The sequence below is a fragment of the Lytechinus pictus genome, unplaced genomic scaffold (genome assembly GCF_037042905.1).
Source record: "Lytechinus pictus isolate F3 Inbred unplaced genomic scaffold, Lp3.0 scaffold_20, whole genome shotgun sequence".
In the NCBI taxonomy this organism is placed as follows: Eukaryota; Metazoa; Echinodermata; class Echinoidea; order Temnopleuroida; family Toxopneustidae; genus Lytechinus; species Lytechinus pictus.
In genome coordinates this window covers 173,879-188,048 of record NW_026974141.1, presented here as the reverse complement: position 1 = coordinate 188,048, position 14,170 = coordinate 173,879, and the positions used below count along the sequence as shown (strand labels likewise).

The 14,170-nt window shown below is 38.4% G+C and overlaps 2 protein-coding genes across 2 annotated transcripts; both read left to right on the top strand.

Annotated features, from left to right (window-relative positions):
* Positions 1–7,439, top strand: LOC129283192 (41 kDa spicule matrix protein-like). Its single transcript, XM_054919027.2, has 2 exons — positions 1–226; positions 5,530–7,439. Exons 1-2 carry the CDS (start codon positions 123–125, stop codon positions 6,284–6,286), a joined length of 861 nt encoding a protein of 286 aa, XP_054775002.2. The 5' UTR covers positions 1–122; the 3' UTR covers positions 6,287–7,439.
* Positions 7,440–7,702: 263 nt separating this feature from the next.
* On the top strand, positions 7,703–12,545 carry LOC135157868 (34 kDa spicule matrix protein-like). The gene has a single exon (XM_064114966.1). It carries the CDS (start codon positions 11,133–11,135, stop codon positions 12,084–12,086), a length of 954 nt encoding a protein of 317 aa, XP_063971036.1. The 5' UTR covers positions 7,703–11,132; the 3' UTR covers positions 12,087–12,545.
* The last annotated feature ends 1,625 nt before the right edge of the window (positions 12,546–14,170 follow it).

The following is a 14,170-nucleotide window of genomic DNA, read 5'->3' as shown; positions in this document are numbered from 1 at the left end:
ACGGCTAGGGCTTTCATTCGAGTTTGCTGGTGGTTGTGAATGCATCAATCCCATTTCTTCTTCAGTCCGAGAATCAAGAAAGAAATATTGTACCCAGATTGCCACAGGTTTGAGACGGAACGATGAAGGGACTTTTGCTTATTTTGGCTAGTCTTGTAGCCATTGCTACAGGTCAAGACTGCCCTGCATACTATGTCCGGAGTAGCTCCGGTGCGTCATGTTACAGGTATGTTTATGCATTTTAAAGCTTTTATTATCCCAAGGATAACCGTTTCTTCCAGTTCCCAATATTAAACCAGCATTCGGTGATAACTGCGTACCTATTACATAAAGTAGCTTACCAAATGTGTATGGTCTGCAGTATTTAAATATGAATTTTTAATTAAAGCCGACGCCCTCACAAAATCATATCTTCCGGGCAAGGTGACTCTGTGGATCGAGAGTGGCAGTGCTTTGAGGAAAGATTCAAGTTTTAAAAAGTATAGCAAGGAGGAAGTCACATTGACCTTGTTGATGAAAATTAAAACCCGAAGAAAAATACCTCGTTGATTTTTACTAACCGATTTCCTTGCACCAAATGCCAATACATTTAAAAAAGGCATGTCCCTAAAAAATCAGCTTCAATTTCCACTCAAGAAATAATATCTCATGCTGCTTAATTCTACCATAATGACATAGTAACATGCTCTAACATTTATAACATATTTATGCAGCAAAATGATCGCCACTAACCTTTTTCCACGACTAATGTATATATTGACGCTTTTGGAACGAAACTTTTATTTCCAAAGACATGTAGGTACAGAGCCAAAATTTAGGTATAATTGTACCGGTATACTGGTTTCCATCGGTCTCGATCAGACAAGAGGTATCGTCACGACTACTATCGATATTTTACCGAGCCGATCCAGCTATCGTTTAAGAAACGATACCAGCTTCCGGTTTCGAATCGCTCACTCTTGCGCCGCCATTTTTTTTTCACTCTCTCTCTCTCATACTACAATGTGCAGATATGGCAGCGCATTTTTTTTTCTCTTCAGTCTTTATAACCTTTTTTAACCTAACTATTCTAACGTCTAAAAAGATTCTTGATATATTTTGTGTGTTTCTTTATGTTGGCTCTCTAACAATGATCTTTCCTCCATTGTTTTTTAATCAAGTTTATCGAACATTATCGCTCCCCTTCCCTCTTTTCTCTCTCGCTATTCCAGTGCCCCCCACGTCCCCTCTCTGTCTCTTTATCTCTCTCTTTCTCTTTGTAGCTAACATGAAACGTCTTGCCAGGAAATTGTTTGCTTTATTTTTGGCTGTTGTTCTCTATGACGTAATAAGAAAACCAGTAGGTTAATTCTATTTTGTTGATTTGTCTCTATTTTTGTTTAATGATTTGCTGTTTTCGAAGATATTTCCAGTTTCAAAATGTTGTTGGTATTTTGTTTTGACGGCCTTTACTCAATGATTTGTGAATCATCGTCCACCTTTTTAAGAGATTCCTCTTTATGAATTAAAAACAGCAACAACAAAAAACAATCAACGACTTTGACAAAATTAGTTCATTCACCAGATGAAACGTTGTCTTGAAGACTTGAATAGTTCTACGCATAGACGTCACAGCTCGATGGGCTCAAGGCTCAATTACTTTTTTGTGGGAGGGGTTCAAGATCGTTCTACGCATGCGCGAGGATGGCCTTCGTATGCCAGTCGCCTACTCTTAAAAGGTAAGATAATCACTCTTAATTCCTTTCTCGGTTAATTTTACTCATGTCTGGTGTGATGTTTCCCTTCCTCTTTGTATTTTTTGTGTTTTTCCTGGTCTTGTGTAGTTCACTTTGTCACATTTTCCCTTTATTTTGTTTTCTCTTTGTTTTTTTTCTGTATGTTTCTTGGTATTGTGCATTTCACTTTATCTGTTTTATTTTGTTTTGTTTTGTTTTCCTTTTTATTTTTCCTGGTATTCTGCATTTCATTTGCCTTGTTGTCTTTATTAACAGTTGCTTGTATGTTCTTTGTATGCGACGTTTTCCTTTCAATTGACCTATTTCAACCTATCTGATTGGCTGAGTATTATCTTCAATTTGGAATCTGGATTTCTTTTAATGTTTAACTTTCGCTCCAACAAATCTAATTTTACTAAATCTGGATTTTTAGTTTATTTAGTTCGACTTACTTGAATTCAAACCTGTCAAATTACAAACAATAAATGCCAACAAAATTGATTTTAAGATTCACTCATTTGCCAATCCACTTCACCATAATTACCCTCTTTTTACCCCTACCCCTCATCAACATCATTTTCCATCCTATATTTTACACATTTCTTATATTTTATGAAAAGTGGCCAAGGGCATACTTCGGAGAGAGTTTATTTATTCATTTATTCATCTATTTATTTATAAATGTATTTATTTAGTTAATTATTTAGTCATTTATTCATTAATTTAACTATTCCATAGGGTTGTAAAATCTATTTGTTTTATATTTTCATCGGTGTAATAAACGTAAATTGATTTATTAAATTAGTCATACATATTCAATTTTTTTTAAAAAAACCAATCAGAAGCATCTTTTAAACGCAACCGATTATGTGACAGAACCCTTCCATCTGTATCCCTTCTCTAAGGTCAAAAGTCATGGTAGAGTGGTATAGGACGACTATAATGAGAAGGAAAGGGGTTCTGTCCTCTGTTCGACATTTTTGTAATTCCCATAGGCATTTATCAGCTTTTCTCTTTCATCCATTTAGTGGAGGGATGCGTGATAAGCATTAATAATAACAATGTATATTATTACGCTTTTATCCTCTTATCCGCTCTCTATTTACAGCCCCGCCCACCAGGCAGCCCCATTCTACCACGTCCCGCCCCGGCGATTTATTCCTTTTCTTATTTCATGATGTTAATGCTACTTTTAAGCACTATATTTCTTTCTGCCAACCAATTTGTGTATACTTTATTTTCTTTTTTATTCTATATTGTGGGTTTACCCGCTTGCACCTTAGCACATTCCAAAGCCTAATTCTGCTAACTCTTTGTTTCAATATTTTCACCTTTCAAACGCGGCAGAAACAGAATTAAAATTGCGGTAATTGAGTTTCATGTCCTTAATGATTTTATTTAAGAGAAAAGTTAAAACGAGTTTTAGACGAGCATACAAGGGCGGATCCAGAATTTTCCAAAGGGGGAGGGAACGTTTTCCCGACGAAAAAAAAACATCACAAATTTTGATTGTAGCTCTCAAAAGGGAGGGGGGCACGAGCCGGCTGTGCCCCCCCCCCCCCCCGGCCCCGTGGATTCGCCAGTGGAGCATACCTACCTTTTATACAAAGTATGGCAGGATTTTTCGATTTCTTCTGGGTTTTTCTTTATCCATGCACGTAAATGTTTCTATAACAAACACATCCATAACAAAGTATATATTGTTTATGATTTCTTCGCATTGGAATATCTTCTCCATCACTTATTTCATTATCATCTATCCCATTTTATGTTTATTTTTATTTTGTTATTGGTGGCGTCGCATCCACGGGTCGCTTAATTTTTTAAGGCATTCCAAGAAGAGCTATGAATAAAGAGAGTTCGGCCTACCAGGATACAATAGGTATACCAACATGGCGCATAATGCTTTGTAAGGCAAGCCCAATTCAAAAGAAATTTTGTCATGCTGCTCACCCATTAAAACTGGGTTAGCCAAATGATCGCCCTCTCTCGGTAAGCTGTAGAGATGCTCATTGAAGCCGACGCACACTTCTCCAAGTTCATCCGAAAATATTTATGAATATCAAGTTGATAAACCTCGTCAGTAAAAGGGATTTTATTAAATGCCCTTTCCAAATGTAAAACGAAAATCACGAGAAAATTATCCGTTTGTCCATAGCTTACTTTTGAAACTGTTTCACCAAACTCTAATAATAAGTTAATCATGTAGAGCTAGTTATTATCTACGGGCATATCCTAATGAACAATGAGGAACGTTCTTCCTACACCGCGCGATCGGGGTGTTTTCTTTCGACACAGACATGGCAGAGAACGGCTATATTCTCCCTGTAATGGTCCCCTCTGGACAATGGTTACGTTAATGCAAATCTCGATTTTGTTGGATTTCGAGTGACATCGAAGTTCAATAATGGCAACTTACAATCAATACTAAATTGTATGCGACAGATCGAAAGCGTTCGGGCTTAAATGCGTTAAAATGTGTGTTTTCGTTTCCCGTTTTCGAAGGTGCGATATAGATATATCTCTGACGGGTATATTAAACAATATATATATACATGATTTGATTTGATATTCTTTTAATATCATCTTGTAAACCCTCTCATTACCTTCGTTATTATCATCATTGCCGTCATCGAAACCATTACCATTTTGTTGTTGTAATGTCCATTTTTTAAGATCTCATTTTGTTAGCTGTGTTTCTTTATTTTCAGGAATAACACTTGTATGCAGTAATACTATTTAACATGTTTAATATCCGATCTAATGCTTCAGCCTCACCGGCAAACCGATCCCAGACCGACTAAATCTTAATATGCTATTTCCAATGGGTCAGTTTGAAGAAGGTTTCGTGAATGTGGCTGTACCCAGCTAAGCATGTTTGAATGAAAATGATTGTATTACCCTGACATCCTCTTTACAAGCATGATATCATATCAAGAAGATGTTTCTGCATCAGGCAATAATATAATGTCTCAGAAATCTTTGATGTTCTTAGTTTCTACATGGGTCAATAATTTAATATCGCTATGGAAAGCAAGCGTCAAAGTATTTCATCATATATCATGCTTCGATAGAGTAGAGTGATTTAGTACTTTGATTATGACTGTCATCCGTTAGACCATTATAGTTACAAAGCAGCATATGGTATGAGTCATAAAGTTCGCCGTTCGTATAGGCCCGAGTAAAGTGCTCTCAGGCGATGGCTTACGCTTGTACGTGGATGATCAAATTTATAAACCAGGCGTATTTTTTTAGGGGAACACTGGGTGATGCTAGGTGATTTCAAACTTAAGTCGGTCCCTGCATCGGTCTCATTTAAAGTTTGATGATGTTTATGTTTAAAGTATGATTCACAAACACTTAATGAGAGTTTATAAACATAATGTTTACCTGCCTGATGTCTTTATGACGTCAGTCCCAAGCTTCGGGTAAGGGTTTATAATGTGAATTATATCAAGTATTATCCATTATGCCCATCTGACACTGGTCTAAAAATTGGTTGAACCTTATTTCAATCTTCTCTGTCAATACCAATGAATTGTGGCGCAGTTGGCTTTCCATGGTTAAACTGACTTGAAAATGAACAAAATTGTATATCTATAACTTGGGCAAAAGGACAGGTTCTAGTCCAGACATCAATACATGTACACAAATTGTAAAGTAAATATGAAACAGTCTAAGAGAAGCAGAAAACGAACTCATATACAGCAAATTTAATTGATATACACAGTATGAGTTAATAGGAATTTCTTTGGAATTACCATAATATAATGTCATTTTAATGTTATTTAACCATAATATCTTCCACTTGCAGGTATTTTAATATTCCACTGGCATACCAATGGGCCAACGAGTTTTGTGAAATGGTTACCCCGTGTGGAAATGGTCCAGCTGTCATGGGTTCATTAGCTGCTCCAAAGTCTCCTCAAGAAAACATGGAAATCTACCAACTGGTGGCCAGTTTCTCACAGGACAATCAAATGAATAGGGAGGTCTGGCTGGGATGGAAAAGCCATTCTCCTTTCAACTGGGAAAACGGAGCCCCTGCGTTTCCACATGGATTCTCAGCTTTCGATGGCGGCCAGTTTCAGGGTGGTGGTGCTTGGCCTGTAAACCCAGGAAACCTTTTTTCGGCACAGTCAGCCTTTGCTCCTGTCATGCGACGTGAATTTGGTACAATTCCAGGGCGAGTTGATCCAAACGGTAGGAGGATACCCCCAATGGAGGGACCTATCTGGTACATCCAGGAACTAACAGGACACGAACATGCTTTTGTCTGCGAAGTTCCTGCAGGACAGTCGTTACTCGTGCCACAACAACCAACGAACCCAAACTTTGGCAACCGACCAAACCAACCACCTTCTAGACCTAACCGACCATCTACCCCGAACAATCCTTTCGGCCCTAACCGCCCAACTACTCCGAACAATCCTTCATTTTCCCCAAACCAACCTGGTACTGGTAATCCACCAAATCCTAACCAGCCCAACCAACCCAACACGCCCAACCAGCCCAACCAACCCACCAGGCCTAACCAGCCCAACCAACCTCAGCCGCGTCTATTCCAATAGGTTCTTCTGGGTCAATGCCGCTTCCCTCAAAGATCGAACATTAACAGGGGTAATCTTGTTAGTTGTACAAATGCTGATACTGCTTCATTCAGAATATTATTGTGTCGACGTCTTTGGTGTATGTAATTGGTCGCTTGAAAAGAGATTTATTTTTCTCAGAAAGAGGAGCATGATGGAAGTGTCTGATCGTTCTTTTATGCAACTTCAGCAACAAAAAAAGAAAATGATAAACGTGAATCCAGAGACTGAAAAATACCCCACCCCCTTTTTCAATTTTTCGTTAACATGGTTAAAAGTGATTTCAATCAGTCCGTCATATTCTATTTAAGCCTTTACCATAGTTTATGGGCATGACTCAGACCTAATTTCAAGAGTTTTTTTTTTATTTCTAATCCCAGCTAAATTACAGTTCATAGCGCATCTTCATTTGCATGAGATATTAGCGATTTCAGTTATAGGTAAACACGTTAAACGATAAATTGAACTAACGCAATCAGATAGACCTCATGCAGTGACATCGCCTCGCCGCAAGCTAAGAGGGTAAAGACATTGCCTCGCATGTATTGGTGATCTGCAAATGGCGCAACCCTGACAACTCTGTTTACGCGTTTTCCTATATCCTCTGAGGGAGGGCGCTATGAGATTATGACGCCATATGCATAAGGTCTATTACAAGCTGGATTTTTTTTGGGGGAAAATAATGATTCTATGCCAAAAGCCAGGAGACATTCAAAATGATTATCTATAAAAACTATTTCTGATTTAAGGAAATTATAATTTAAGATAAATAATTCTATCTGGGAATTTACTTTCCCAGCGGAAATTACTATAATTTTGTTGTCGACGTAAAGAATCCGAAAGATCTAAGTTTTTAATGTTATTCTTTAACTTGATGCCAAATGTAATTGCAAACATTATCTAAATTTACATATTTTTATTTACTTACGTTACGGCGATTGATAGATGCGTGCATTATATTCAGAAAACCATGTAACAGTATATACTCTTATTAGCTGTTGGCGTCTTTGCCTTTACATTGTGTTTTGCCTTCGTATAATTGACAAACTTAATTTTCTATGTTTTCTTTTTCATATTTATAAACACTCGCCTTACAATGAATGAAGACTTCAATAAAGATAATTCGTACTGTTTATATCCAATTTGCCTTACTTGTATTCTTTGTTGTTCTTTGACAACCCCATGACTCCGTAATTCAAGTTGAGACTCCCGTATAAACACAAAGGTTTGCGATTAATCGTACGCTTGATTTTCACAATTAATTATTATAGGGCCTACATCATTGTCAATGCAATCAATCGTTAAAATAATTATGTTCTAAGATGATTGCTAAGCTTTGTGTTACGGGCCCTAGATTCGCCTCCTCCATGTCACCGGTCCATGTCCCTCTACGATTTTCGACTGGGGTTTGAAGAAAGATAGTTCGATCAACATTGCTAATCTATGCACACGAACACTCTTCTTTGCGCATGCGCAACGCTAACTGCTTTTTATTGGCTTTGGTGACATTATTTGGCCGAATGGCGTTGGCTCCGTCAACAGGACAGGTCTCCGCTGACATGGCTGAGAAAAGTTTAGGATTCTAAGTTCTTTGGTGAACTGTTCTTGGCCATTCCCAGGGAGAGGGGAGTTTCACAAAGTTTAGGTGTGACGTACACGTAGAGTCGTTCTCAAATTTCAGTCTGTTTTCGATGTAAAAGTATCACTGTTACCGTGTTTACACTTAATCGGCATTTGAATCGGCTTTTTCATAGCGTGTAAACGCGAGTAACTTGAATCGGCTCGCGGTTCAGAACCGGCAATTTGCACCACCAAAGTAGTAGGTTCTGAACCGCGAGCCGATGCAGAATCGGCTTTTTTACTACGTGTAAACAGAAAGCCGATTCTGCACCGGCAATTTGTGCGCATTTCAATTACTTTACCATTGTGACGTAATTGTTAGCGCACTGATCCAGCGTTGTCTTTATTATGACGTATCATTTCAAGTTTTTGCATCGGCTCGCGGTTCTGAACCGTGAGCTGTAACAATGTGTAAACGCAATCCAAATGCCGATTCTGCATCGGCAATTGGTTCAGAACCAATTGCCGATTAAGTGTAAACACGCTATGTATTGGTGAAATCATGTTTAGAGGACGCGCGGTACTGCGTATCTAGCAAGCGGATAGCGAAATACGTGCGCGTCGGCATATTCTAACAAGGCAAGGATTTTTGGGGAGATCCTAGTGGCCAAGATGGGGGTGCACGCAGTCTTCGGCCGTCGGCCTCGTGATCGCGCAGAAAATTGCTACGCACTTTGACTGGGACATAATAAAAAAAAGAGTCATTATTATTTCATAAAAATTGCTTCTAATTATGATAATATACGCGTAAATGATATACAAAATTAAACTTTTTGCTCTAACTCCCTAAATGGCAGGCCTCCTCCGAATGTACTAATTTTGGTGTAGAAACTCTTTATAAGCATATCCACTTAAAAATGTGTTATATCAGATTAATATCTTATACTTTATATTGTTTTGGTTATTTCTTATGTATTCGTTTCTCGAGTTTTGTTCTGTCATTGTTTTATCGAAGATATTTGTGGGCGATCACAAACAGCATAGCATCAAGTAAACGCAAAAATGTCCATACGTTTGCGACAAAGACAATTTGTATTGAATTTATACACAAATTCAGGGGGGCGGGGTGAGAATTTTTCATGACATGCGATTTCAATATTATGTGTGTCCTTGGAACGGCGTACCCGGGCATCACAAATTATGTGTTAAAAGGTGCGGGAGACTCAAAACAAAGTCACAAGTCGTCGCAGCGAGTAGTTGCGAAAATATCGCTCGAAATGTCAAGCCCCCCCCCCCCCCCTCCACCGGCATAGTAGGGGTGAAGCAAAAATAAAGAAAATATTCATCAAAGAATTTAAGAGCAATGAACTATTAGAGGTTTTAATGTGTAACTTAATATCATGCGGGCAGCTCCCAATTATATCAGGTAAAATAAATTTTATAACTTAACAAATTTTACTGGAACATGATGAACAAAATATATTTTCTTATAATTGGGTTTACGAGATAATGTGCTTGATTATATATCTCCCGACCAAATAATATTGCTTGCATTTTTTCTTCATTAAATTGCCTTTTTTTATAAGACACCTATGGAGGAGCTGCCCACCTGTGAGGTCACAAAATCTAAACTTTAACATTCTGTCATAACTTTTAATTAACGGATTTCGTCCCCCAAATCACCAACATTCGTCAATTTTTCTGCTTTTTTCTAAACCCAAATTCTCATCAGGCAGAACTTCGTTTCTTTATCATTCCAAGCACCGCTCCATGAGAAGAAATATAAATATGTAAAAAAAGCGACTTCATAGGCATTAGGAGGAGGGCGCTAATGAGCTTTAATATCGTCAGAAGTCGATACAATAAATTCATTGATTAGAGATTTGTGTAAATGTTGCACATTGTCAGATATTTTGAAGGTCTTGCAAGTTTAGCCATTAAGAATGTGCACAAAGACAAGCTTACTGGAAGTGTGACCTTAAAAAGAAGATAAATAAAATCGATTAATCGTGTGTGCGTTCCCCTAACACTCTTAAAGGTCAAATCCACCTCAGTAAAATGTTGATTTGAATCAATAGAGAAAAATCTGACAAGCATAACGCTGAACATTTCATCAAAATCGGATGTAGATAAGAAAGTTGACATTTTAAAGTTTCACTTATTTTTCACAAAATAGTTATATGCACAATTTAGTCACATGCAAATGAGAGAATTGATGATGTCCCTCACTCACTATTTCTTTTTTTTTTTATTATACAATATTTCAATTTTTACAGTTTTTTGGCAATAAGGACCAACTTGACTTAACCATAAAATGTTAATCAATGATAATTTCACATGTTCAGGGAGAAATAAAACTTTTTTTCACCGGACAATTAGGAGAAAATTTGAATATTTCTTATAGGAAAATACAAAGAAATATTGAGTGATGTCATCAGTTCCCTCAATTGCATACGGACCGGGATGTGACTCTACCTATTTTGTGAAATTAAGCAAAACTTAAAAATGTCATAACTTTCTTATTTTAAATCCGATTTTGATTACATTTTCAGTGTTATGCTTGTTTAATTTTTCTCGTTTTATTCAAATCTACTTTTTCTTGGGGTGGACTTGTCCTTTAATAACCCCTAGTATAAATCGATTAGTGGTTTTACTTACCAAGGATTATCATGTAGAAACAGCAACCACTACAAAAATATTTGAATGACAGTCTGCAACTCGCTAATGTAATTTGTCAAGATCTGCATGAATAAAATTCCCTTTTTGAAAGCCGCTACTTTGGGCGGTCAGTCGGAGATATTTCAATAAACTAATTCAATATATACATCAGCATGGTCAAAATAAAATGGCGATTGGATAACAGCAAATAGAAATTTTGCACTTCATATAGGCCTATAGCATTTATTGGTTTTGGGGCAAGAAAATCAGGAAAATGCCTAAGTATGAGAGTAGCAACCATGATGACATCTCTGACCTTATCAAAGGTAACAATAGAATTTAATCTCCTATCCTAGTAAAGTTTTGTGCATTATATGTTTCATAACAAAAGTTGATGTGATTCCTTATTATTGGATAAGGCATCCCCACAATGACGGTTCAATGTAATACTCATTAATACGGCTAGTACCAGTCATTAGAAATATTTCCATGTTAGCGAAAATAAATTCCTTATTACGTGATAAATTGCAGTCAATCATTGATATTAAGGAACCATAATATGTGTCAATACTGTTATATTCATGACTTTTATTCATATTAAAAAAAAATAATGCAATCATATTCCTTATCTTTATTCAGATACTTCAACATTCGCGTCCCTTACCGTATGGCATCTGAGTTTTGTGAAATGGTTACTCCTTGTGGAAACGGTCCCTCTAGAATGGGTGCTCTAGCTTCAATATCGTCCCCTATCGAGAACCATGAAGTCTACCGAATGGTGGCAAGCTTCTCGCAAGACAACCAGATGGAAAACGAAGTCTGGCTTGGATGGAACACTCAAAACCCTAGATTCTGGGAAGATGGTACCCCTGCTTATCCAAATGGATTCGCTGCTTTCACCAGTCAGGGAGTTATACCTCCTGGCCGTCGTGGTAGACCTGGTATGCCTACAAGTGGATGGCCCGTTAACCCTGCAAACCCATGGACACCACCTCCAGGTAGGGCTCCCGTCATGAAGCGTCAGCACGTAACCCCGCAACAACCAGGTCAAAGACCAAATCTTGGACCAGAGTGGGACCTAGTGGAGGCAACTGCCATGCGTGCTTTTGTCTGTGAGGTAGCTGCAGGCCAAAACATCCCCCCTGGTCAACAACCTGGCTTCGGTGGGCAACAACCTGGCTTCGGTGGGCAACAACCTGGCTTCGGTGGACGACAACCTGGCTTCGGTGGGCAACAACCTGGCTTCGGCGGGCAACAACCTGGCTTCGGCGGGCGACAACCTGGCTTCGGCGGGCGACAACCTGGCTTCGGCGGGCAACAACCTGGCTTTGGGGGACAACAACCTGGCTTCGGCGGGCAACAACCTGGCTTCGGCGGGCAACAGCCCGGCTTTGGGGGGCAACAACCTGGCTTTGGCGGGCAGCAGCCTGGCTTTGGGGGACAACAACCGGGTTTTGGTGGGGGACCACAACGACCTGGCATGGGGGGACAGCCAAACAGTCCAAACCCGAGGTTCAACAGACCACGTATGCTCCAGGAAGCTGAAACTGATGTTACAGCATAAGACTCGAACTCAGATTGAACTTACTACTCTCACATTGTTATTTTTAATTTCTCTTCAACTATGTGTTTATATTCCTACATCATAAACCGGATTTTGATGACTCTGTGAACACCAAATTGTTTTAGGGTGCCCTCAACGCAATGTTCCATGTTCAATCTGCGAAAGCACTTCTTGGTATTTTTGCAACAGTGTTAAAGGAGCGATGTGGTTTGTGCAGGTACGCTATCGGAGAACAGTTACAGAATACAAGCCTAGAAGGATAACATACGTTTGAACAATCTGTTTGAATTATTGATACTAAAGGGTCTATGCCTTAGCCGGTCTATTCATTTTGTGGCATAGGCCTACTTAAATTTGTTTTCTTTTTTGAAAAGGACATTGGATATGATTGTAAAGATTTAAATTTTGAATCACGATGAAGTTAGTAAAATAAATATGTAATATATCATAGTAAAACAATTTCGATTCGTTTTCTTCTTGCCCCTAAATGTTGATTGGAATAGACCCTAGGCATTGACATAATTGCACTGCTATCTTAGAGGCTGAAGCCATTGTCTCGATTGCGTTGGTCATCATATGAACCCATTAGACATGTAAGAGATGGACATTCAACGCGATTCACTCTTTTATTGAACGATCGAGATCCACCGCCAAATGAATATGAGCATCCTAATTAAAACATACAGGTGTTCTGACAATTGCGATTACCCAGCGGCCGCCAGATGGTACAACGGTCTATCTCGAAAATTGCTGTTCTGAAAAAAGTGACTTTAAAGTTTAGAGGTTTAAGATTTTTTTATGAGACGGAAATAATGCACTTTTTGCAATGGGAAAATAAGAAGCACCATTAACATTTATAACTGAAGAATTTTGAACTTATTTGGAGTTCTAATTATGAAATAAATGAGACTTTTGTGTGGATAGACTGTTTAACCACGGCACGGCACACTCATGCATAAGATGGTAAAATGGTCTATCTTCTAGATAGACCATTTTACCATCTTACCTCAAATAAGCACAGCATTCTTCAGCGATTTTCGAGATAGACCGCTTTACCATCTGAAAGGCCGTGCGACGTGGCGGTTAACTGGTCTAACTCGAAGAAAGACCATTTTACCATCTGACAGCGATGATTCAAAAATCTCAATTAAGAATGTTAAAAGGTTCATGTAAAAGATAGCTCGTTTTACCTCCAAACGATATTACCGACAATGGGCTAACTCAAAGATAGTCAATTGTACCATTAAATCTGAAGGAAAAATACAAAAAAAGTACCAAAATAGCGAAAATTATCTCTAAATCAAGACATGATGGGATTTTCTCGATAGAACCATTGGAAAGAGCGCCCTCACATTACCAGGAAAGTGAATTTACCTCAAAAAGTAAAATTTTCGAGTTTGACCGTTTTACCATCTGCGATTATCCAGGCATATCTGATTATTAACAATGGGACAGATTCCCTCTTCTTGTTTTTGTTGGCTGGTGTCCTACATCAGAATATTCCTTTCAGTCAGCATGCTGCAGATTTGTCAACATGTTTCAGATTTGGAGCAGCACCGTAAATTGAGAAGTAGACGATTTTGTGATATAAATTATGATATCGGAGAGTTTTCGCATTTACTACGGAGTCGCTCTCTACAACGCACCAATTCCTTTGGACATGCAAATCAAATCAAATCACAATGGAGAGCCGAGAGGATTTTGTCGAAAGTTTGTGGACCAGGGACAGCAGCGTAGTGTCAAAGTAGGACAACGACATATTCATAATTGTTCGTCCGGTGCAAATCTTCGGATGATCTGCTATCCCGGTCCACCAACTTTGGACAAAAGCTTCTAAGCTTTCCATTGTGATTTGACTTGCATTTTCAAAGCAGTAAATGCGGGAACTCTCTATTATTATCACACACATAATGACCTCAATAACAATGAGAGATACACGATCTCTACACTGTAAAAAATGAAGTGCTAATTTAGCACTTCCAGTGCTTATATAGTGACTGCACTACGAGTGCTGATTTTTTTAGTTCAAATTTAAACTAGAAAATCAGCACTCGTAGTGTAGTCACTATACAAGCACTTTAAGT

Bases quoted from the DNA above. Each gene is read 5' to 3' on its own strand.
- LOC129283192 (XM_054919027.2), top strand. From the start codon at position 123: ATGAAGGGACTTTTGCTTATTTTGGCTAGTCTTGTAGCCATTGCTACA. The intron at 227-5,529 runs GTATGTTTATGC...TTCCACTTGCAG, and splicing joins TCCGGTGCGTCATGTTACAG to GTATTTTAATATTCCACTGG.
- LOC135157868 (XM_064114966.1), top strand. From the start codon at position 11,133: ATGCAATCATATTCCTTATCTTTATTCAGATACTTCAACATTCGCGTC.